General features: G+C 35.2%; 1 protein-coding gene across 1 annotated transcript in view; it reads left to right on the top strand.

The window, feature by feature from the left end:
• The first annotated feature begins 4029 nt into the window (after window positions 1-4029).
• The window catches only part of LOC145691974 (protein takeout-like), a 103805-nt gene continuing 81487 nt past the window's right edge, over window positions 4030-26347 (top strand). The window contains exon 1 of the mRNA XM_081767273.1: window positions 4030-4138. Coding sequence (XP_081623399.1) covers window positions 4042-4138 — 97 coding nt within the window. The 5' untranslated portion in view covers window positions 4030-4041. The remainder of the gene's footprint in view (window positions 4139-26347) is intronic.

Genomic DNA, 26347 nt, shown 5'->3' with positions numbered 1-26347 from the left:
TTAGCTTGGGAAAACATTCCAATAATCTTTTGAGACTTTTGTTTACAGATTTCTCAAATCTTAAAATATGAATTTGAGAACGAGTATTTTCCCATTTATTATTATTATTATTATTATTATTATTATTATTATTATTATTATTATTATTATTATTATTATTATTATTATTACGGGGAAAAATATACACAAGTGCTTGAACTTTCAAGGTCCATATATATATATTTGTAAAAAAAAATCCTATTCAGTGTCGTAATTAGTGAGGGGATAGAAGGCAACTAACCTTCTATTTAGGCTCCCCGCCGTTCGAAGAGGCCCACTTCAAGATAAATCTTTCTTACTGTACATAATTCAATACGAAAATGGATGTATTAAGAATGCATGGAATAAGTTCAGTATGTAAGAAGAATTTTTTCTTTGAAATACTTTAGTTGAATGTCTCACGAGTATGCCCGTTAGGGTAAGGGAGACGATTAAGGCAAGTGGATGATAATGGAATGAGAATGTGGGAGGAAACGACAATACCCGAGAAACCCCACGCACACGTTGTTGTTCACCACAAACTTAGTAGGCCTGGTATCGAACTAGAGACCCCACGCACCAGATGTTAGCGCTCTACTACTGAACCACCGTGGCCCTGTCCACATAAAAAGAAAAGAAGTGAACAGAAAACTGAAATAAAACCAAATTGTGATTTGGACCCATTTTACTAAAATGTCTACCATTAAAGTCCCACTGAACTAATATTTATTTCTTAAGGCTCTAAATTGTTTCAACACTTAGTCCCTCATTTGAACTAATGAAGCGCGGAATGGACTCGCCATATCATTTCACAAAGTAAGTTAAAGTGCTGCTGCTGCCCCGTCATCTGAAAGAAATATATTTCCCTAAGATGAAGCACAAATATAATTACATAAAAGTGATGAAAAACGACTTAAAGTCTTCAAAATGTGGGAGTGAAGAAGAATGGCAAGAATTAGTTGGATCGAGCGGAAAACGAATGAGAGAGTGTTAAAAAGGGTGGGGAGAAAGTAACACTTTTAGGTATTATTGATAAGAGGGATATAAACTGTTCAGGACATTGCCTGAGAAGAAACTGTATCGTGAGGGACGTTCTAGAGGGTATGGTGGCAGGAAAGAGAGGGAGAGAGCGAAAGAGGCTACAATTAATGGAGGATATAAAAGCAGAAAGATCATACGTGAAGACGAAGAGGTTAGCGGAAGACCGTGGAGCATGGAAGCTTCTCACCTGCGGCAAGTTTGACCTGCCAATAAGGGCAGAATACCTATGATGATGACTTTAGTTGAACGCCAACTGAAATAACTATTTGTAATAATAATATTTATTAAGTTCTAAGAAAACCAATTTTTTTTTTCTAGAAGTCCAAATATATATTTTTAAGACTAAAATACTAATCTTTGCCCTCTCGGAAAAAAAAATTAAGTTGCGGGATTGGTATTAATGTTGATATTGTTGTAATGTTCAATTTCAAAGGACATATACAATACATTCGCGTAAGCGCGAAATAATAATAATAATAATAATAATAATAATAATAATAATAATAATAATAATAATAATAATAATAATAATAATAATAATAATAATAAATCGCATTCGATATTGCACAAATTTAGTTATACAGTGGGACGTAGATAACTCGAAGCTGAAGGAAATAGATAAAAATCGAGTTTTTCGAGTAATCATGGTTCAAGTTATAAACGTGATCATAACAGAAATTCGAGATACCGAGGTTCCGCGTTCCTCATGAAAAGTGACCATAACTTGAAGTTTTATTCATTCATAAGTCGAAGTTGTAAAAGCTCCTTAAATTAAATAAATATAATTAAAATAAAAATTAAAATACTAGACATGAGTAAAACTCAATTACAGTGCACATTAGCAACAATGAGAGGACTACCAACAATGATAATTACGTAAAAGCATACAATTGTAGTTTCAAGTTATTGGGACAGGGGGCGCGGTGGCTCAGTGGTAGAGCGTTCACCTCCGGTGCCTGGGGGCGCTGGTTTGATTACAGCTCGCGCCGTGTGGATTTAGTAGTGGACAAACACCGTGCTCGGGGGTGTTCTCGGAATTCTCCCGTTTCCTTTTACTTTCTTCATTCCACCATTTCATTCATTTCTCATCTTCACCGTCTCCTTTAGCGTCACCGGCATACTCGTGGGACGTAAAATTCAAAGATTTTATTACAAGTTATTGGGGTCCGTTGACATAACAATTACCTCTGAAACATGTTTCATTAACAGAGCGAGTACAGCAATACTAGTTTTTCATTTCTTCCCTAAAATTACAAAAAAAAAAAAAAAAAAAAAAAACTGGTTTTTGTGCCCACCACTAGTATTTATCCAGCATTAACATCCCACTTGGCGCTACTCCGGCATCGAATCAGAGTTTATCGATGCGCAAGAGGTGAGTGCTTTGCCACTGAGTCAGCGCTTTCCTCACTCGTACACAAATGATAGTAGCTCTTTTTGCTGGTCTATTGATTGTTTGATTCTAAAAATGAAAAAAAAAAAAAAATACTTCACTTTTACATCCCCGATTATCCCATGTAGAGTAAAGAAAAAAGCGATGGTGAGAATGAATAAGAAATGAAGAAAGTGATAAGAAACGATGATGAACCCCGAAAGTGATGAACCCCGAAAAATCCCAAGTACACGGTAGTTGTTCACTGCAAAGTCCATTTAAAGCGAGCTAGGATCGAACCACGCACCCACACACTACAAATGAAAGTTCTACCACTGAGCTACCAAAATCCTCTTTAAGACGTAAGTACAGGCCTATTGATAATTAATGAATCACAGAAAAGAGAAAAACTCTGGTGTATGGCGTTTTTTGTTCAATCCCAGCTCTCGCCAAGTGGTTTTTGTGGTGGACAAATACCGTGTGAGTGCAGTTTCTCGATATTTGATCGCTTCCTCCTACCTTTTTCATTTCCCCACTGTGTTAATTATCATTATCACTGTCTGCCTTAATCTCGGAGCATAAACATGGGACGTTAAACTAAAAGAAATAGGAAGAGCACAATTAACTAAAAGAAAACAAACGAGGAAAGCAAACTATTGTCTTATGTTACTAATCATTGATGAAAGTAAGTTTAATAGACCCAATTCTGCCTCACATGTTGAAGTAACATGAGATACTAATAAAGGAAAATTAAGATACTTTATTTGTTACATAACAAAGGAATAATTGCAAGAATCGAACCTACGATTCTGCCAGTTGAATACGATCATTCAACCATTAATCCATCATGCCGCCGGACTTGTAGTAAATTTCTTTATTCAGCTCAGTCTTCAACTAGGGCTTTATCACGAGACCATTCAATTAACAATGTTGCGTAATGTCCTTTGTGTCCAGTTACCTAACATATTTGTAACGGAAGAATGCTGTTCGGTTACGAGTGACAAACATTAAATTAATTGATAGAGAAACATCTTCGAAGAAGAGCTATAGTAAGAAGGAGTATGTTGTAGGTATAGCAGTAATTAATCTTTTCTTCATTTCGCATTTTCTTTTGTACGTTGGGCTGCGCGAGAGAATTAACAGCGCAAGAAAAATCCTTATTTCCTGGTTTTGACCAAAGGACTCTTTCCAGATAGGCCTACATACATTTCGATGTTTTGAAAAAAAAATGGCGAATAAAAGACAAAACTAACATTGTACACCGTAGAAAGTTCCTCTTGACGTAACTTGTCCTGTCGATGGTTTGTGTATGTGTGTGTGTGTATGCTTAATTTAAAGTACTGTATACTAAGAGTCTCTTTAGGTTATGGTGTAATATGCTCTTTTAGTATTTGCTCTTTTTGTTAACATTGTTTTTTCGTTGTATTTCGTCGCCCACACTCTTACGTCGTCCATTCACCAGCATCATAATATCGTGCCATTCTCCTCCTGAAGCTTGGTTTCTTAAGCAGAAATGGAGGGGGTGCTCCTAAAAGTATCTTTACTACTGTCCCAACTTCACTTGCACTTTCCAGTCTGATCTTTGCACGTGTATAGTTCTCGTTGAGCCGGTCATGGATGCTTTAAGATATTCTTGTATGTGCCGATGGCTATTGGCTTATATTGTCATTGGGCAAAATATTGTGCATGCAGAAGAGATGGAAGGAGTTCGTAAGTTTCTAAGTGATTTTTTTTTTTTAATTGTAAAACAATATCTTTTTCCTGCTTTTATTGCATACTGAAATGGTTTGTGATGTTTCATTATCATAATAGAATCACAGCCCCAACGGTAAACTTCTTTGCCTTTGGTGCGAAGAAATTCAGGTTGCATTCAAAATTATGTGCGCGTATTATAAACAACACCGTATCGATAGGATTTTCTTCCTCAACTTTGCCATTATCCTTTCATTCAGGCAATTCTTTCATCATTTAAGGCATATTTGGAAAGCTTATCCCTACTTTCTTGAATTTTACGGAATAAGAGGCCTCTGTGGCTCAGTGCTAGAACATTCATCTCTGGTGCATGGGGTCCTTGGTTCAATTCCAGCTCGCGAAAAGTGAACTTTGTGCTGGACAAACACCGTGTGCGTGGTTTTTCTCGGGGTTCTTCCACTTTCTTTATTCCAGCATTTTCCTTCGTCTCTCATCATCACCGTTGCCTTTAGTCTAGCTCGTATACCCGTGGGACATAAAACTGAAAGATTTCATTTTCTTTTCTTTCTTTCTTTTCTTTTCTTTTCTTTTTTGTGGAATAAATTAAAGTCGGTGAAGAAAATCAAAACTGTAGAAAGGAAGACAGATAGTCGTTTCGAAGCATTTTGTTATAGACCAGAAACTTGAGGGTGCAGTTTATTACGTAATAATTGTTGAGCACCCAAATTTAGATAGTCTATTATTTGGCTCGCTTTTCCCATTCTTAGTGTTCTTTAGTGTTTTACAGATATTCACTAAAATTTAAAAAAGTGAGGGTGAACCCTTAATTGTTTTTGTCCGTTTCTTTATCCAAGACCTGAACTCCCTTGAAGCTAAGTGAATAGCGCACGGGCCTTTGGCGTGGGAGATCCGAGTCCGATTGCCGGCGGGAAATCACGTGGTTTGGATTCCACGTTAAGCTGTAGACCCACGACTCATATAGCTTCGTTACTGAAAGGGACGCTAAACTAATATCAAATCATATCAAAAAATCATTTATCCAACAGAACAGAGTTCCTTGAAGGTATTTTAATGGACACGGTCAGCGCAGTAACTTAGATTTTTCTCGGGGAGGGGAGGACATTAATACGAGTATTTGGGCCCCATAGAAAAAGTTGTTTTTTAAATTCTTGGGCTCCTCTTTCGATCTTTCTCTTACTCTTTACGGCCACCCGGACCTCCCACACGGCAAGGTCTGCGGGGCCGTTACTTACGCCCCTGGGCCCGTTCCATACATGACAAATTAATTAAGGGCACAATATTGACAAAGCTCAAAGCCATTCAAATAAATATTATTTCTAGGGCCCCTAATAGTAGACATTTTTTACTGAAATGGGCCCACGACTTATTTTTGTTTTATTTGCCTTTCGTGTGCGGTTTTGTTTATGTAATGTAGTGAACCCATTTGATGCTTCATTTATAATTTCATGTTCATATCGTGTATGAAGTAAGAAAAATCGAACGTCGGGGTGCTTCCATGGGGGTGGGATGTAATTGTCCCCCCCCCTGGACACGATGGGTAATTGGCGTCTGTTTGGTGTAGTGAGCAGTTTGGTTTGAGGTGTTAGTCTGATGATCGTGAGTATCGAAAACCATCGTGGGCTCGAGTTCATCTCTAAAGAGTCGACTGCGTTAATTGTCCTCGATCTTTAATTTGTTCGTGTTCTTGTGGAAAACGGTAGTACTCCGAAGTATAAGAAGGAATAATAATAATAAAAAAGAACATGTAACTTTTGCGTCTGATGTGAGGTGTCTCTGGTTTGAACTCAGACCATGTGAGTCCGTTGAACATAATTGTTTTGACGAGTTCTCTCGGGATCTTACTGTTTCCTCCCACATTTTTATTCCATTATTTCTTTATATAACCATAGACTTTCACTAATTACACAGTCACATACAAATAAATAAATAAATAAATAAATAAAAATAAAAGTTCTGTGCACCGGAGCCCAGGGGATTCGACTTATTTTGTTACTCAGAATCCAAAACAACCGACCGTGACCATTTTTTTATGGGTGAAAAATTTTAGCGATTTTGAATAGTGAGAATACTCCTAACACTGCCATACAAAAAATCAGTGTTGTATGCAGTGGATCCCAGGATATGGATTCCATGTATTTTGTTATACAGGATCCAAATTTCGAAATCACAAGACAATCGACCGGGTCGATTTTCTTTTTGTGGGCAAAAAACCCTAACGATTTTGGATAGGGAGAATACACGTAAGACAGCACACACGTTTTCGCCCATAAAACAAAATTGATATGGCCAATCATCTTGGGCTTTCGCAATTTGGATTGTCTGTTACAAAATATATCGAATCAACGTCCTGCGGTACGCTGCACAGAATTTTTATCTCCGCCTTCTATAGCCTAAAGGGCAAAACCAAAGGACATTTAAAAAAAAAACTCAATTTCGTTTTCCAATGGGACCTATTCTTAGGTTTGAAACTCGAAAGGGATAGATGATGAGTAGATTCTCCAAATTAAAGAAAATATATGATATTGACTTTCGTTCACAGCAAAAAAGAGATGTTGAAATAACACAAAATGACTAGCATTTTAGCGTGTTACTTGTGTGTCAATTCAACTCAAGCCATTTATTTATTTATTTATTTATTGTTTTTGTTTTTGTTCGTCGCCTCGTTTAATAGGTTGTGCCCTTTCTTCGGGTATCTCATTATCAAATTATATTCTTACAAGAAGACAGTTATAGATATGCGACAATCATTTTGGACATGAGTGTACATGCACTTCGATAGTGTTCTTTCGTAAATGAAGAGTTGAAAAGGAGAAACGTAAAACAATTGAAGGTCACTTTTTTTGTTTACATTCCTCGACTATTATTACTGAAGCAACGATCGATTAAAAACTAGTTTCTTGACTTCCGAAATGAAGCTTGGGGCCACGACTTGACCTACAGTAATGACAAAAGTTTACTTTACCTTTCAAATCAAGAAAAAGATTGGAGAAATTTCAACCTTCTATGACTGTGTATAACCATAGCTGGCAAATGTAGTGCAGCAGTCAATTGCGTCATCGACGATAGAGAAAGAAATTTGTAGTAGACTCGCTACTATCGATAAACCTCAGAATAGAAGCTCAATAATGTTTAAGTCTAGTAACCGAGCGGGCCAGAAAAGGTGTTGAGGTTTATTTTAATGTTCCCCAATTTACACCAGAACAAGTCTGGTGGATTGTCATTTTGAGAGATTATTATTATTATTATTATTATTATTATTATTATTATTATTATTATTATTATTATTATTATTATTATTATTTGTTATTATTCATTGATGTTTAGGGTTCCTTTTCTGCCACGAGAGTATATAAGGCGTCGATCTACAGCTTAAGATGAAATCTTAACAACCGTAAAGCGTTATATATTAATTCAATCTTTTTCAAGAAACAAAGATAAAGATTACTCTTTGACTACAGTTCTTTCTTGGAATTATCGAAGATCCGTGTTTTATAATACTGTCAAGGGCGCCGATCCTGGGGGGCAGAGGGGGTCCGGGTCCCTCCAAAGCTCATGTGGGCCCCTCATTTTATTTATGAATATACAATACTTGGTATAATTTGAATTCAATTTGTCTTAAAATCCTCATATATGCCTTCTGCATCTGAATGCCCCCCCCCAAAGTTACAGAGAAATCGGCGCCCTTGAATCCTGTGATTGTTGCACCATCTTTTACACGCTGCCGCCTTGCGGACAGTGACAATCGCGCAATGTGGGATATAAAAGATTCTACTGTTGGCATGACCGACCGTCCATCCGTTACTCTTCACGATTCGTCTTGAACGTAAGCGTATTTTTGGTTAGTTTTGCTTTTTTCGCAACAAACTTATGTCGCCCAAACTACTTAACAGAGTCAATCCATTAACATCGTCACGGGTAACAGCGATTAACCATACCATGTTTATAATGTAAAAAAAAAAAAAAAAAAAAACAACTAAAAATACCCTATTCTATGCAACTACATCGTAGCAAGGAAATGTTGGTTGCGTATAAAAAAAAGTACATATATAAAAGTAGAGAAGGCCAGTTCCGGATTTTTTTTTTTTACTTTCCGAAATCCGGAAAGTGAAATCGCAAAATTCGGGAATTCGGAAAAATCTGAAATTTGAAAAACTCCGAATTCGGAAATAGTATTAAATTAAAAAAAAAACGATATCGGAAAAATTCCGAAAGTATTCCGAATTCCGGCATTTTTAAATTCCGGATTTTTTTATTTTCCGGGTCTTTTTCGAATTCCGGAATTTTTCCGAAATCCGAGTTTTCCGATTCGGGAAAATTTTGGCCATCCCTTTATGAAAGTGACTATTTATATCCAGTATGTGGAATCGTGTGATCCTGTTTACAGTCTTTAGGGGATGCTCTTAGTAACTCAATCTCGGATATTATCATTGTTATTACTGTATATCACAGTTGTTAAAATATACAATGATATGTTCGATATGTTGTATTTATAATTGTATTCTTTGGGCAAAATGTGTAATCTTTTCTATAAAATATGCACTAGCCAGATAGGTTAAAAAGAAGAAGAAAAGGAAATATATCTTGTTATGAATCAATGTATGTTTGGTTGTTATCACCAAGACGATATATTTATAGGTTACTATAGGAACAGAAGCAAGGTTAGACATAATGTCAACTACCTTTTAAAGGATCATATAGTTATAAAAAGAAGGTATACAATAAACGACATTATGTCATTATGTCAATTTAGTTTACTCATTGTGGCTCAATAAGATAGTATAATGTTAGAATCAGGACTAAAGTAAAACAAACAAACAACAATAACAGTTGTTATAAATATTTGTGAATTGGCTGGATTAAAATAGTTAATATTTGAAGTGATAGAGCTTCAAGGAAAATGTGTACTCGTATGTAATACTAATTTTGACCCATAACAAAACTTGATCATATGACTCGTTATTAAATATTATTCCTTTCTCCTTTCAAGTTTTTACTAGCAATTTATTTACATAAATCACAATAGATATAAGTGTGCAAAGTAGGATTCATATTTTCTTCTCGTTTTAGCTTGTTAATTATCTTGTGGTTTCTTTACATAATATTAAATGCTATTGCAAAATGTCATTCACTATATGCATCAACTCAATTCTTTCCGTTATATGTGCAGCAAGTGAAAGTTTATTTCTGCACTTTGTGCAATCAGTTACTTCAAATAAGTAAACGAAAGAGACATGCTCTTTCCAAGACTGAAGCCTAACCACAACAGTGCAACCCAAGGTATATAAAATAACAGGTACCCCAGTTCGCGTTTAGCTTTCTGATTGGCCCCTGTCCATGACGTCTTATGGAGGAACTTTTGCCCATCTTGGAACAGTATACCAACTAGCGTAATTGCGTATGCAGTATTTCACTTCTTCTCTTGAACGATATCTCGCGATAGTCAACGATGTTATAAAATAGAGGATCAGCCCATATGTATCTTCATCCTATTAGGTAACTGAATAACCACAATATATGTTGGCTCAAAACATTGCAATCTTCATATGCAGACATGTAGTGTGTCTGTCGTTTATTTTTATTTAAGTCCCTACTTCAGATTTATTAATGGTTACAATGGTTACATGCTGCACTTATGGGTGTACAAATAGAAATGAGAAGAAATTACCCGAAATAACCTTTCACCGGTAAGAAAATCATAATTCATAGCATACGTATAGCTTCACTATTTTGTGATATGGGCAGATCCTCTATTTTTATAACATCCTTGGCGATACCTCCACGTGACGTCATTGACCGAGAAGTATTCTGGGAAAAATGAGAGCAGAAAGGCTGAATCGAGAGTCCCCTGAGTACAACCTGTTACTTTGCGTTGGGTTAAGGAATAATTCATGTGTTCTTTTTTTCTAATTGATTTTAAACAAGCAAACTACAACAAATTAATCAATAAAATACACTCCGTTGTTTAAGACTGGATCCCATCGTCCAATAAGTTTCTCTATGTGATAGCTACCCGAAAATGTTCTGTCGGATACAACCTTATCAAGAGGAAGGGTACAATATAAATTAAGTTTACTTTGAAATTCAGAAATAGTTCATGTAAGCAGTAATAATCCGTCTGCAACCCGTGGAATCCTACAGCAGTCGAACTTAGCGGAACGTGAATGCGGTAGTGTCGATTACTTGTTGAAAATACGGAACTGTCATCCCCGCAGCCAAATATCTAACAAATGGACTTCCCATAGAGCAATGTCTAGTTAATATGGGGATGCATTCGTGTTTCCCAAAGTCTGCTAATCATATAACTGAAGACATTCGAAATGCATTATATATATTATACAGGGTGTTCATTTATTATGTAGCCAAAATTCACTGGTGAAATCCTCGCACCTAAACAATAAAAAAAATTCCATAAGAACATAGGGCGAAAAACGCGTTGTTTCAAAGTTACGGGATGCCAAAATCGAGAAAATTGTAACTTTGAGTCTGCCTAGCTGGAAAACTGTGAGATATATCAAAGGCGGTTAAGCAAATATTAGATAAACTAGTACACTGTCGATCTAAATAACCTCGTTTCAGAATTGGTTTGTACCGGCGCATATGATTTTAGAGAGGGGGAGGAAGAGCGGAACCTATGCCGCAGCTCCCTCTATAAAATCCGTTGCGCCGATACGTCTCAACTCTGAAAAATGGTTATTTAGACAGACAGCGTACTAGTTCCTCTAATATGTCTTTAAAACCGCCTTTGATATATTTCATAGTTTCCGAACTAGGCTGACTCAAAGTTACAATTTTCTCGATTTCGGCATCTTGTAACTTTGAAAAAAAAAAACGTTTTCCGCCCTGTGTTCAAATGGACATTTTTTTGTTGTTGTTGTTTGGATGTGAGGATTTCACCAGTGGATTTTGGCTACATAATAAATGAACACCCTGTATATTGATCACAGAGTCTTGTCAGTTATACTTAGAACTATTATAACTTGGGAATAAAAGGTATCACACGAATACGGATTACACAGGAAAAATGTGTGATATTTTGACATATTTTTCTGAGCAAGTGAAATACGCTCAGAAAACACAAGTAAGAACACGCTAAGAAGGGTAAGAATGGAATTGGGTCTAAAAATAGAAATGATGGAGACCTTTTCTTTGCTCGGAAACGTTTTCAACATCCAATGCCACGAGAACTTATTCTGTGATTTTAGACATGGTACGTACTAAAATATATATTATGTGTACAGTATGTAGGTTAATAGTCAAATAGCATTTTATGACGTCAGCTTAAAAACTTATTTTTGTGATAATTTTTAAAATGCTAACAGCAATGCGAGCATCAAATTATATAATTAGATGATGCGTGACACATATCTGTACGTTATAGGAAAGAAAGAATAAAAAATGTAGCTAATTTAAATTTTAACATATGTTGCTAGAATAGTTTACAAAGTTATTTGAATTGTGTGTTTGTTAGCCACACTGTCTCGTCAAGTCTAAGCTGAAATTGAATGAATTTAAGTCAAGGTAGTACGAATCGTTGTTAAAGTGAAATGACACATGCACGGTTGTTGTCAGTGTTTCTACCTGGCACATTAAAGGGAATGCTTTGCCCTTTCTCCCAAAGCTGAGCTTCTCCCCCCATCCAAACGGTTACTTCTCCCTTTTGTGAAAAGTACGAGCTTAGTAAATGGATCACATTACATCCAGTGTTACTATTCAGCCAGTTCATGCCGGTTCACTAGAACCGGTTGTTAAAATATTTCGAGTTCGCAGAATAAATTATGTTAAAATATTTACTATTATACCCAGACATAATAGTAAATTTTACACAGTTACACTCAGGGACAGTGAATTTTACTTTAGCTGTCTTTGTTTTTAGAAGTTCTTACAGCTACAGGATTATAGATATATATTTGAAACGAATACATACCATTATCAACAATTGTCAATCCACTACTGGATTAAGGTCTTTCCATTTTTTTTATAACCATCTATCCTGGATAATTTGTTTCCAAGATATTCACAGTGATATCTAATTTCGTCACACCACCTTGTATTAAGGTAGAAAGAATGCTGTGTAGCTTTCTACTTCTCTACTTGTCACTTGTGGTATCCAGTACAAAATTTGCTTTTGTCTATCTTGTATGGTGCCCTAAGAGAGTTATATCTATCAATCTACTATTTTTCTCCAGGCACCAATTTTGAAAACGGTGACCCCTATTAACAACCTTTGCCACAACGCTGTTTAGTGTATGAAGATCTATCGAATTAGGTGTCACTTGACCCATAATATCGTTTAAAATTTCTAAGTTGGGCCTGGGCCCCCATGAAAGGCGGCCCTGGGGGACACCGCGACATCACCATTCGATTTGCCCCATAGTATTTACTATTTGAGTTTTTGTTCAGTTCATTTATGTTCAACCGTTGTCGAGATATTTCCGTGGAAAGATATATATATATATATATATATATATATATATACTGAACCAGTTGTTAAAGAATTAGAATAACATCAGAGTACATCTCCTCACATTTGCCCTCTCTCTCTGAACAAAATTTTCTGAAAGGAAACGTGATTAGTGGTATTGTGTTCGTTTAAGTTGTTAGCGTGCAGTATTGTTATTGTTTAGTTTTATTATTGAAATGTGTTGTACATTGCAAGAACGTGTTTATCATTAGTACCTTCTTGCGAACGAATAGTTTTGAATAGGTGCGGCAACAATTTGTGGTAAGATATTCTAGGAGGCTTATGCACCATAGAAAAGCAATATTGCGACTTCATAAAAAAATTTCAGGATACCAGAGCGCTATGTGCAAGGGTCCAAAGTGAAAGATCAACTGTCGTAACACATGACGTTTAGGAAGATGGGCATAACCAAGGGCACACACACAGGCAGTCCACCAGGTCTGGACGCAACAAAAAGGGTTGGATCCGGACCACTGAGACCAGTGGCGAATCGTAATCAGACAAGTGGGCGCTACAAACTAATAAAACAAATAACATTTAATTTTTAAAATTACACTCAGAATACTATTTTCCTTATTGAGTTAAAGAAGAAAACTACCAAACCTATTTATTTTAAGTAACTTTCTTATCTGTATTTCTAACACTGTTTAGAGCTTAATTTATGTGCATGTATACATAATAGTTTTCTTGTTGTTTAACAAGAAAGAACGAACATATAAACAAAAGTAGGCGAAAGTAGCCTATAATAATAATAATAATAATAATAATAATAATAATAATAATAATAATAATAATAATAATAATAATAATAATAATAATAATAATAATAATAATAATAATATATTCAACAAATGTTTACACGAGGAAAACAGACATTATATTAATGGAATATATATCTATTTAGCTCCACTACAAACACTTTGAAGTGCAATTCATACTTTCTTCTTTCTGGGATTCAGTGGCGGCGTAAGGCAAACTGGGGCCCGGGGCCAGTGAAGTAGATCGGGGCCCTTTCTCGAACAATCATGATTTGCACACTGCTATTTTTGACATTGATTTGAATAATCATTATTTCTGTTTACTCCTCCCCCTTTCCCATTGGTGTGTGTGTTTAAACAACTTTTATCTGGGATATATTAAATAAATGGGGATGACATTCAGCATTCCTATTTTTTAATGCTCAGAACCACCTTCAGACTGGTAAAAAAAAAAAAAAAAAAAAAACGGATCAGGACTATCATTGTATTCATTTTTAAACAAAGGACACGATAGAAAAAAAAGGATTAAGGATACAAGTGTAACGGAAACTACAACCCACGACAGAAATAACAAACAAAACGTAGCAACAAAGAATCCAGAATTTACCCTACACCTATGCTATCCTAGTTTAAACTAGTACTGTGATTAGATGGAATAGTGAAATTAATGGTCCTAATAATACATTTAGAGACAAATTTATGTAGAAAATGTAACAATGAGCTGATATTGAAAAAAAATTGCAAATAATAATACCGGCATAACCGATGCGATTAGATGTAACCTTTTTTTTCTAGAATTTTCTAGTTCGGTTTTCGCCTTTGGTGTTTCTCCTATGCAATTTCTCATATAGTTAAGTTTATTGATGGTATCTCACCTGTCTGGGTTTACTGTATGTCAGTTTTATTTGATTAGATTTTTCTCCTACAATTGGCCCCATTCACTTTAAAATTCAGTTTCTCTCCAGTGATCATACACGATACTTAAAACTCTTTTTTCTTTTTTTACTATTGTTTCCAGATTTCACACCAGTTTTATATCATTTTGTATTTAATAATTTAGCCATGTTTATATTCTGTCACTAATGACTATTTCCATTACCACTTACTAACACACTTAGTATTAGAATTTACTGTAACAAAAAATCCTGATTATGTTGAATAATTGGGCATATATCATAGATGGGAGCAACAGGATTGCGCACACTATAGATCCCGAATTGCGCACAAATCTCTGTTGGTCTTTCTGAACACAGATTTTTGCCTAACGTTGCCACAATGGTAGATTTAAAATTTGTGCGCAAAGAAGGTTTTCCTTCAGACTAGGATAGAAACAGAAATTAGAAATAAAATTCATATTATATTGAGGATTAATTAAATATAATTTGGTCAGTAAATACAAGAAGTCATGATACCTCCAAATTTACAATCCAAATGTTAAAAGTTTCTTGTCTCATAATCTGAATCCCTTCGGAGTTCTAGTACCTATTTTTAGGTACTAAAGTAGCGTCTTCATTATTCGATTAAAAAAGAACCAATAAAGCTTTTTATTTTTTTTCAAGTCTAGAGGTACTGTAGAACACGTTACGTATGGTTTCACGCCTTCCTGCGTCGAGACATAGGAGGTGATGACATCATAACTTTAAAAAATATTTTTGTTAGGCCTATTTTCATTATTTTTTGGCGGGCTTACTTTCGCACCTAGAAGATTGAAATTTTGTACAAACATTCAGTCCACCGAGTACTATTTATTAGATTTTTTCGGATCTCTGCGTAAGCACAAGGTGGATCCAGAGGGGCAAAAAGTAAATAAAAGGGATTTTGTGGTTTAAAAAATCCCTTTTTTTCGCGATTTTCCCGCCTGAGATACATGATGGAGACATGCGAAGTGTCCGTTTGAAAGGCAGTTCTATTTTGAAGATAATAAAGGGCGAACTATGATTCTAGGATAAATAGGGATGTCTCAGGAAATGTTCTGCCTGAGATCAAGGTATTTAACAGTAATCTGGGGCATTGTGGGGATTATTGATATTTTTCCCGCCCTGACTTCAAGATAAAAGCTTGAAATTTTGTACAGACATTTAGTACACCACTTAGTGTTTTCCAGTTGAGTTTTAGGTCTCTGCATTAACACAGTGGGGGTTCAGAGGGGCTCAATTTTTTTTTAAAAAAAGAAATATTTTCAGAGAAAAATCCCGATTTCTCTCAAAATTTCCCGCCTCAGGGACATGATAAGGAGATGTGAATGGTACCATTTGAAAGGTTGCTCTATTGTAAAAAGAAAACGATGTATGAACCATGATCCTATGATAAATAGGGATGATGCTGTAGCCGCTTGACTGAAAGTCTCTAATTTACCTTAAAAAGCCGGAATCTATAAGGGTTAAGCATTTCATACTGCTTCAATATAATGTTATGTATCTTTAAATCTTCCTTTTTGTGTATTGGTATATCCTTTCGCAATTGATCTTAATTTCAATTTTGTTTCTGATTGTGTCTTCAACAAAGAAGAGATCACCTGTTAAATATCTGGACCAAGTGAATAGAATTATTAATTGTAATGTTTGTGAAATATTTCCGCCCTATTTTCGTTCGAGGAGCTCCTGAGGGTTCTGAAGCCCATATTCTAGGTGGGAACCTAAATAAAACAAAGCAAACATTTATGATGACATTCTTAATGTTAATAATAATAATAATAGTAATATATTATACATACTTCCCACTATTAGCCAGTTTTATGGAAAAATTGAAAATTGAAAAAGAATAATTTTCTCCATTGTCGTAAAGTTTTGCTTTGGTAAATTTATTGAGGTCTGTCATTAACGTCTGGTCATATAACAGGATACTTGTTACAATAATATGTGCGATACAATAAACTTAAATTACTATATTATTAGTATAATACAACGATGTGAGTAAACTACTTCCTCATATTAATTACACTGCATTCCAATATAATCCTTGCAAAATTACACTTACTTATTAATAATATGGAATCTGTCAATATATATCTTAAATAACCTTCCTAAATCTAGTTAGAATATATAATTAGAAACAGTATGATGTAGCTACCTGCTAGTTTTATTACATACACTACGACTATGCACAGTAAATACTATCATTGTTCGTACCTAATGTTACTCGCACAAATTAGGACGATAATCTTAGCTTCTTCATTGATGAATAGTAACTTTTCTCCATCATAACTGAACTCAACTTCTCTTTCAATCACTTACTAAAACAGCCTCTGTAATATTTCTCGGACGAACTGGTGTTTTTTTTTTTTTTTTGTTTTTTTTTTTTTGAATAAAGTATGTATCTTCTCTATCGTTATGTGTTAATTCTTCTGTATTTTCTAAATTAGCTCAGTCCTTGTAATTTTATTCGACTCTTGGTTCGGGTATTCCGCTGCTCTTTACTTACAGATTTACATAACAGAAGAGAAAATATTTTCCATCTGACAACATTGCTTAATTTTTCTGTGCGCAATCCTGTACATAATGACAGCTTGTCAATGACTTATCAGATAAAACTGATAAAACTGGAAAAGTGTGCGCAATCTCATTGCAGCCTCATAGATTAAATATGTGAGCACAGAATTCTACTACGGGTTGTACCATCCTACTTTTCTTACCACCCATCACCAGTCAATTGACAGATCCTGACGGTTTTTTATTATTCTTTTGGTACTTTTATATTTTTATTGTCTTAATTTGAAACATGGAACTACTTTCGACGATAGTTCCACTACCTTATTAGAATGTGTTCTACCAGCATTCAGAATACTACCTCCCTTGCTTTGGTAGCTGCGAAAGTCTCACTATATTCTTTCTATTTCATTTTCGATAGAAAGAATGACCAGATTCCTGAGTCTTTCCTGACTCATAGTGTAGCGCAAGTATGACTTCATCAGTTTCATTTTGCTGAAAGACTTTTCACATGATGCGACAGATACAGGCATGCTATCAAAATCTGAAGAGTGGTTGCCAAACTTTTGTCAACTTCAAGCCCCATTGAAGATAAATATTTCAGTATGCCTTGTGCGGAAAAGTCAAGTTGTTCTTTAGTTTTCTAAGCACACATTTGTGAACGGATCATATCCTTACAATCCTGAAATAATTCTACGCCATCCAAGTCATTCGGGTAGAACAAAGTCAAATCAGACCAACATGCTTTTAGCCTTTCCTCGTTCTCATCATCTAGCTGCGGCACAAAGTTGGTAATAGAATACAGAAATTCAAATCTGTCCTTTAGGTCACGCATCTGAGTAAAATAGTCATGCATTTAGCGCTTCACTTCGGCCTGTGCAGTCAGAGGTTCATCCTTTGCTTCTTCTCCAAGCATGCATCTCCTTCTTCTACTGCGTGTACCACAGTTATATTCCATTCTCTGCAACTTCCTTCAGCTACGGATATGATTTCCTCGGCCAACTCAATTCTCCAGGTATCAAATGGTGTCAATCAGGCTCTGTAACTGAATAAGAGCCTGATTGAAACTCATATCCTGAGATTGTAGGCATTTTTGGATCCGATCAATATATGGGAGAACTTCAGACCAAAAATGCAGTAAAGTGATTAAGTTAAATGACTGATACTTGCAAGAAGACCAGCATCTCCTCGAGTATCAAGCGTTTCAGTCGAAGTGTCACGCAGTTCTTCCAACACACCAATTAATTCATCCTATTGACTAGAAAGTGCCTTCACAGCTTCTGTTTTTAAACTCCATCTAGTGTCACTTTCACGTTTCAGACCAATCTTTACGTGCTTTTGCAGTACATTTCATTGGTGAGTAGATCTAGAGAAGAATACAAACAAACATTAACGTGTGCAGTGTGTACGCCAGCAAGGTTCAATGAATGATTGTTACAAGGATTTGCAAATGGCAAAATGGTAAAACGATTTATATTCCGTATCAAAGTTTGAACTCCAGAATATTGATCGGCCATTGTAGCGTGATTATCATAAGACTAGTTTCTGCAATTTTGAATATCAAGCCTGTCACATTAAAGTTTCTTCAGTATTTCAGCAGAAATACCCAACAATCTTTCCTTCGACAGACATAAAATCAATAAATGCTTCCCAAACTTGAACAAACTTACGTTGTATGTCAACAAGTCGAAAGATTTGTGACAACCGTTTCACGTGAGAACAATCAGGAGTTTAATCAAATACAGTGCTAAAGTATTTTTCTCTTCTTTCGCGTTTAAGTATGTACAGTCGAACTTTTTCTCCAAGAAAGTTAATCAATTCGTTCTGAACCTCATGGAAAAAGTAAGATAATCTTCTTTGTCCTTTTGTCTTAGTGCTTATTTAATCAATATGTGCTTTCATAACTGGATCAAATTTTGAGATTTTTTCTTTGGAGGCCCCTAAGAGCGTGAAATGTTTATTTTATCTATTTTTCTCTATATTCAGCTTTTTACTTTAAATTTCTTTGGGGGCTCCCAAGATTATGAAACTTTTATTTTATTTATTTTTAATCTACATTCAGTTTTTTCTTTAAATTTCTTTGTTGTTCCCCAAGAGATTGAGGCCCCAAGTATAGCTTGTTTAGCTTATGCGGAAATTAGACACTGATTAGTTTTGTTAGACAGATATTTTTGTTGTTTCATCCGTTAATTGGCGTAATATTAAATGACAATTAACTGTGTTTACTTTTAAGGAAGATGTGGATTATAAAGTTTGACGGCCCTTGTACGACTCATGCTAACAAGGTTCTTTAGTAATTATTTTTTACCTACCGTCCAGGGGGCCCCCCACAAAGTGGGGCCCGGGGCGGCGGCACCGGTCACCCCGCCCTTACGGCGCCACTGCTGGGATTTGCAGGGGGAATGGGGGAAATTACCTCCTCAGTTGCTGTTTTCATTTCCTGCATATTTGAAAATAGAGGGAGAGAAAAAGAAAGTACATTCTTACAGTTAGTTGCCAAATTTCTTGGATAAACGTTTGTTACTTGCAACTCTCACTTTAAAGTAAGGACAATACTGCATTTAATTAATGCATCATGTGATAATGACTTTAGTAGAAAGAACTTTATTTGAATCAACGCAAGATACTTAATATTGTATTCTATGGATTGGCATATTTAATGGGATGGCTTCCGGGCTCAAACACTCACCGAAATTTTATCGCAACTTTTTATTGTTTTATGCATATTACAGAATTTTTCACATTTCCAAGAATAGACTTAGCATAACTCCTCCCGAAACAAGCAAAGCCCCCCGAAACAAAACCTTAAATACTTCACTGATTCTTTGAAATAGAAAATTCAACTAAAATTACAAACAAATATAATTATTTTATCTTGTACGGCAGCGTTTGTAAATTTATACGTATGTTTAATGTATCAGACATATTCTAGGTGCTATTATGGACCAGGGCCCACGTAAAAAAAAAAAAAAAAAAAAAAAAAAAAAAAAAAACACTGAATAACTCTTGAGAGTACAACAAGCTATCGCTAAATTACTCCTAAATTAAACAAGTTATCGCTAACAGAAAAAAAAAAAACATAATTGTACACAGAAACTTCTTACTCTGTGCTAAGGAAATCATTTTCTAATATATTAGCATTGAAAGATATCTTCAGCGTTACAACTAAACTCCCAGAGGCGAGCCTTCGCACCTTCTCAACAATGCTTATAATCCCAAGCGAAAATAGCTTCGCTCCTTGAGCAGCATAGTCCGTAAACCTGACTAGCGAGCTGGTGAGGCTCAGACTGAAGGGACTCCGAAAAAAAAGAAAGAAAGAAAAAACGAAATGTTGAAGTATTGACTTTATTTTATAAGAAATGAAAGATAAAGAAAATATACGGTATAAAACAGGGTTGGCCCGGCCTCAGAGCCTCATAATACGCTTCGCCACTGACTGAGACACCTCGGCCCCTGAAAAGGAACAATACAGTATGTTTGCTAATAAATAATGAGTAAACAATAGCATTTAAGTAATTGAATACGATAAGGAAAGGGAAATATAGTTCACTTATAGATCAAAGTCTCAACCTACTAATGGAAGTTAAACTAATCATTCACATGACTGGAGTTTTAAGTGTCAGAGTCACATAAGCGCCAAAATAGAAATTCCTCAGTTGGATTCACGAACTACCTCTAGATGCCATTCTTTATCCAAGGAGACAAGAGCCTAACGGGAAACATGGCATATTTAGTGCTGGGAGGCGGAGATTTCTTATTAAGCTGCTAAACCGTATGAGGAAACTGGACTTTAGATCCAATTTTCTCAAAAGTAAGAACATTGCACATATGCTACTCTGGTATTCAAGCCTCTAACTGGACAATCTTAACATTCGGTAAAATCACAGAGGTCTTTTCTTTTCATCGCTACCAAAATGAACCAATCAAATTTTGTGTCATAAAAATTACGTACACTAGTATGCAATCTCACATCTTTGTCTTTTGAATTCATTTTACTCTGCATAATGAATTGAATTTTTCTTGGCGACGCTACGTGCTTCTAGTAAGTGCTCTCAGGCTATCAGCCAGGTGAAGATATTCGTGATTGTGATTCGTGTCATGTTGTCAACACAATGCTTGAAGATGGATGCAATGTCTGCATTCGAAAAATTTTATGTCAATATCTTTATCTAGATGATAGTCCGAGAACCCTTAATAAAATCATTTTACTCTGTTTCTAAACATTGCGAATACTTTTCATACTCTGACCAAGGAAATGTTAGTGATCACGAAATTTATTTTTGTTACGTGACTGATATCATTCTGATAATTCTCCGTTAGTACGGGTAAACGTGATGATGGTTAATGTTTTAATCCAAAAGTGATACTGACTGCATTAATGCTATTGCACAATGTTTCTTCCTTGATTTCAATACTAGATAAAACACGAACACTACATCAAATGTTGTGCAGAACCCTGAAGTCTGTACAACTCAGCATTCCACGCGTTCAACCTAAAAATTAAATCTTTGAATTTAAGGTTCCACGAATATTCCCTTTAGGCTAAAGGAGACGATGAGTAAAGCAAGTGAATGATGATAGAAGAATTGGTGGAATGAGAAAGTGGCAGGAAAGGAGTACCCACGGATAAGATGGTAACCCACCACAAACTTACTTAGAAGGGGATCAAACCAGGGACCCGACGCACCAGAGATAGGCGCTCTACTATTGAGCCACCGTGGTTCTATGGTTTGTATGGAGTGGTTCTATGCACTGGCATTTCTGGCACGTAAAATTTGGGGAGGACATCAAAGAAAGTGATTTAAATGGTACTACCTAGCCCAACCTGTTTATTCACTTCGATTCCATTTGTTACCCTTCTGCTTACCCTCACGGGCCCCCTAAAGTATATCAAGAATTCTGTTATAATCGTTTCACAGTCTGAATATTATATTCGAAATAAATATAATTATTATTATTTATATGATATTCTGTCGTTAGTAAATAAATTAAATTAAACTAAAATATTGAATATTTTGTACTTCAAAATATTGGTTGGGACGCGTTCCCCTCGCTAGAGACGCCCGTGGTTCTATGGTCTCATGTTCAATCTTAAGTTTGATAAAATCCTTGATACAATATACCCAGTGATGTCTTTCAAATCATTTAACAGTCGGTTGTATGGTTAGTATTTAACAACCTACTATATGATTAATATTTAACAACTGGTTCTATGGTAGGTGTTTAACAACCGCTTCTATGATTAATATTTAACAACCGATTTTATAATTAGAAAAGATAGGGGTTGTTTGAGTTAAGTTGAAAAAAAAAACATTCATTACACATTTACTGTATGCAGTAGCACCATAAACTTATGTCCTGTTATGAGTTTGTTGCTTGTGCAAATGTTGGTATGTTTATTACTGTCAATTTATTCAACAGTTGCCGGGCATGTGAATATTCTCTTAGTAAAGCGATTTGTAACGCCTATTTTTTTTCTTGGTCTAATATAATATTATGCACATAACAAATAAGGGGCCAAAGTTCTGTGAGTGCTTATATTTAACAAATCGTTTGCATGTGTATAAGCCACATTGTTTGTATACTTAGGACTTCATGTCATCGCCTTTGTCCGTCAGATCTGAAAGTGGTCCTTCCTTACTCGCAAAAACAAATAACGGATCTATTTGAGTCAACTCGAATTTTGAGACAAGCATGAGATTGAAATGAATCTTGTAAGTTTCGTTACAATCACTCAACTCTTTTTAGTATAGGGTGGACTCCAGGAACCAAATCATAGGATTTTATGGAGGAATATATCCCCTCTACTCCCTCCAAATAGGAGTAGAAAAATTTAAAACTTATTTCTGTTTTCAGGACGTTACTCGAATTAAAATTTGTAAGTTTTATTCCATTTGGACAATTTTTGAGAATCATGCCCCCACCGTCCTCCCTTTGTATGTGCAAATGGAATTTTTTTTATTTGTTTCGTTTTTTTATTGTAGGCTTAAGAGCTATACATCCTGTAAGTTTCGTTCCAATCGCTCAACTCCTTGTAGACTAGACCCAAGAGCAGAACACAACCACATTTTCTCAATATCAATGTGGAATTTAAACGTAAGACGAATGACGATAGAATTTTGAGGATTTTTTTTCTTTTAATATTCCATATGTTGGAAAAAGAGTAGCAAGACTGTCTCAAAGACAAACAAAATTTATAAGAAAACAAAATCACTTGACAGTCTGTGCCAACCAATAATAGCCACAGACGAATGTTATACTGTAAATGATTCCGGAAAACAGAAATATCTTGTGAACTGTGACAGATATAGATATACCACATTGATTTGACACCTAGTCTTCCGTTCCAAGCGCTGCTATCGGCTGAATGAATTCAACTTCCTTTCCCTAAGGCTCTCTCGCTTAGCAACACCTGAATCCTTATTGGCTCAACACCAAGGTGTGTCGAGGGTGTGAGTTTTAGTTCGCATTTTTGCCACGCCTCAAGACATTTTGGCAGCACTATAATACCTTCGAATATCTTTGTTGAACATGTCAGAAGATATCATTGGATTCTCTTACAATATCATGAGATATGTGTAGGAGATCCGGGAGAAAACAATTTGTGTATGACCAAGTGCCTGTGTAGTGAATGCTATTTGTTTAACAACCTTTTAAATACTTTCCTGGTCCATAACTTTTGTCGTGCATTGATTTTGGTTTTTAACTTATTATTGTGTAAATACTTCTAACTTGAATAAGATAAACTTCTTTAAAATAATTATTCTCATTTAGTTTTCATGTAATAATTAGTATGAGTAGTAAATATGCAATACTTTTTTTTTTATATAAAATAAAATAAAAGCATAGTACAATAATGGCTGAAACAGTCAATTCCGAGACGCCAATAGCTCCGAGCTTTTCGCAAGATTCACTCTCCACCATTTTCAATTAAATATTTCTTTTTTTAAATTACTATCAGTTTTATAGTAGGACTTTATTTTTTTTATATATATATTGGGGGCCGCGGTGGCTCAGTGGTAGAGCGTTCACTTCTGGTGCTTGGAGTCCCGCGTTCGATCCCAGCCCCCGCCAAGTGAACTTTGTGGTGGACAAACACCGTGTGCGTGGGTTTTCTCGGGGTTCTCCCGTTTCCTCCCACTTTCTTCATTCCACCGTTTCATTCATTACTCATCATCACCGTCTCCTTTAGCCTAACCGGCATAACCGTGGGACGTAAAACTCAAAGATTTCATTTCATTTTTTTTATATATTGTACTATAGTAATTTATTAATATTTTGACGTAATGAGATAAATAGTCTTTTGTCCTAGTTTTTAGAAAAAAAATTATTTTCCTCTGACTATACTAAAATAATCCCAATCTCCCCTTATATTTGAAAACTACGTACTCTGGTTAGTATTTAACAATTAGTTGTATGGTTAATAGTTAACAACCAGTTCTATGGTTCGTATTTAACAACTGCTTGTATGCTTAGTATTTAACAAAAATTCCTATGATTAATATTTAACTCTTTCCGGAACAGAGAAATACTCATTTTATACCCTATGTTGCACGGAAAATATTATTATTTCTTAAAATTATATGGATGAATTTCTGAACAGAATTGGAACACGTGGTTATACACAGCGGCGCAAATCTGTCTTCAACATTGGGGAGACGGGTAAGACCGTTCCCATATATAGGCCTACAGACACACACACACACACACACACACACACACACACACATATATATATATATATATATATATATATATATATATATATATATATATATATATATATATATATATATATATATATATATATATATATATTTGATGTTCAAAATATTTATGAAGTTGAAAAACAATGCTGTAGTCGTCAACAATGGGAGGCGGGAAGATTTGTGGCTTATCCTGGGAGGGGGGTAAATGAGACTCATATTACGGCAGATAAATCTGATTTCTGAGCTGAACCTGTTGTATATTATATATCAGGCGATGTAGATGAAGTAGTGGCAGGCCAGTATTTAGGTAAGTGTAATTCTGTGCTGGAACACAGGGCTGCAGATTTTAGGGGGCGGCAAAATTTTTGATTTTTTAAAGATTCACAATAAAGTAATATTTAAAACTAGCAACCTGCAGAGTTCCGCGCAAGCGTAAGAAAATATGCTAATGTGTTTAATTCGCTCTAATTACAGTAGTTACTAATTAGCTAGCATATCTGATTATTTTATTTAAAAAGTCATCCTCTCCGACCCCCACCCCATGGGGTGAGGATGAACTTAAACATCATGAAAACTCATACCGGTAAACTCAGCGACCACGAAAACTGAGTTCAATACTAATATCTGTCGTTTTCGATCACTTTTAAAATGTTGCCCCCTCCCTGGGAAGTGGAGTATGACCTTAAAGTTGAAAGGGATTAAAACTGTCACTATTCATCTCAGCGACCCCAAAAACTGTGAATTGAACTCTAATATTGGTCGTTTTCGAGCGGGGGGGGGGGTAATTATTTAGAGCACAGGGGCGCACAATATAAAAATACAGGCCTGAGTAGTGGTACTTATCACTGCCATAAACACATTCTGAAATATGAATACATGCATATTTATAATTGATATGTTTCTACTTAGGCATCCACAGTGATCCATATTAAAATTTTAGGACACTTGTTTCATAATAATATAAATAATGACTTCCAAAAACTACGAAGAAAGAAAATCAATTATGTATGACACAACAAGATGAGGATCTCAATAACATCATAGGAATCGTTACAGGAATTAAACAAATAGTTGAAAATAGACCAACAATAATGACAATATAATGAGTTTTGAAACTTCTACATCATAAAAGTAAAATGGAAAAGCCAAGGGAAATCAAATTCATCTCACTTTCTTTTGTGGCAGTCGGACATAAATCATTACACATATCCCCAAAGAGCACTTTTCAAGTCAGATTATTGGGGGAGACAGTCCCACCCAGTTTCAAGATTGAGAAGGACATGTCCCCATCATTCCCGGGAATTTGCGCCAGTGGTTATACAATGAATGAGTGAAAATATTTTGTTTTGACATCTAGGAACAAACACCTAAACTACATCAACTAAGTATTATTATTATTATTATTATTATTATTATTATTATTATTATTATTATTATTATTATTTCCATGCCGATGGAGACACTCCATCGAAAATATATTGTCCTTCCCTTTATAAATTGTAATAATTCTTTATAAATTGTATTCACGTGTGCCTATTTTACTGAGATATTCGGTTTCTTATAGTACCTATAGTGATACACTTAAATCATGCAATTATATGGGAAGAAAGCATGGAGTAGCTGTGTGTGATTATGTCAGTGAAAGCAAAAAGCCTGTGAAATGGAGACAAGCTAGTAGAGTGAGAAATGGTAATAGAGGCAATTGTGTTTGTATAATTTGAGGTATTCGCCAATTTAATTTTACTTTTCGAGCATTCAAAAAACAGAAAAAAGAAAAAAGAAAAGAAAGAAAGAAAGAAAAGAAAAAAGAAAAGCAATAAAGAAAAGAGAAAAGAAAAGAAAAGAAAAAAGAA

Source organism: Thermobia domestica, chromosome 8, assembly GCF_964235325.1.
Source record: "Thermobia domestica chromosome 8, izTheDome1.hap1.1, whole genome shotgun sequence".
In the NCBI taxonomy this organism is placed as follows: domain Eukaryota; kingdom Metazoa; phylum Arthropoda; class Insecta; order Zygentoma; family Lepismatidae; genus Thermobia; species Thermobia domestica.
Note: the sequence above shows the minus strand (reverse complement) of the source record. Positions and strands in the feature narration are given on the sequence as shown.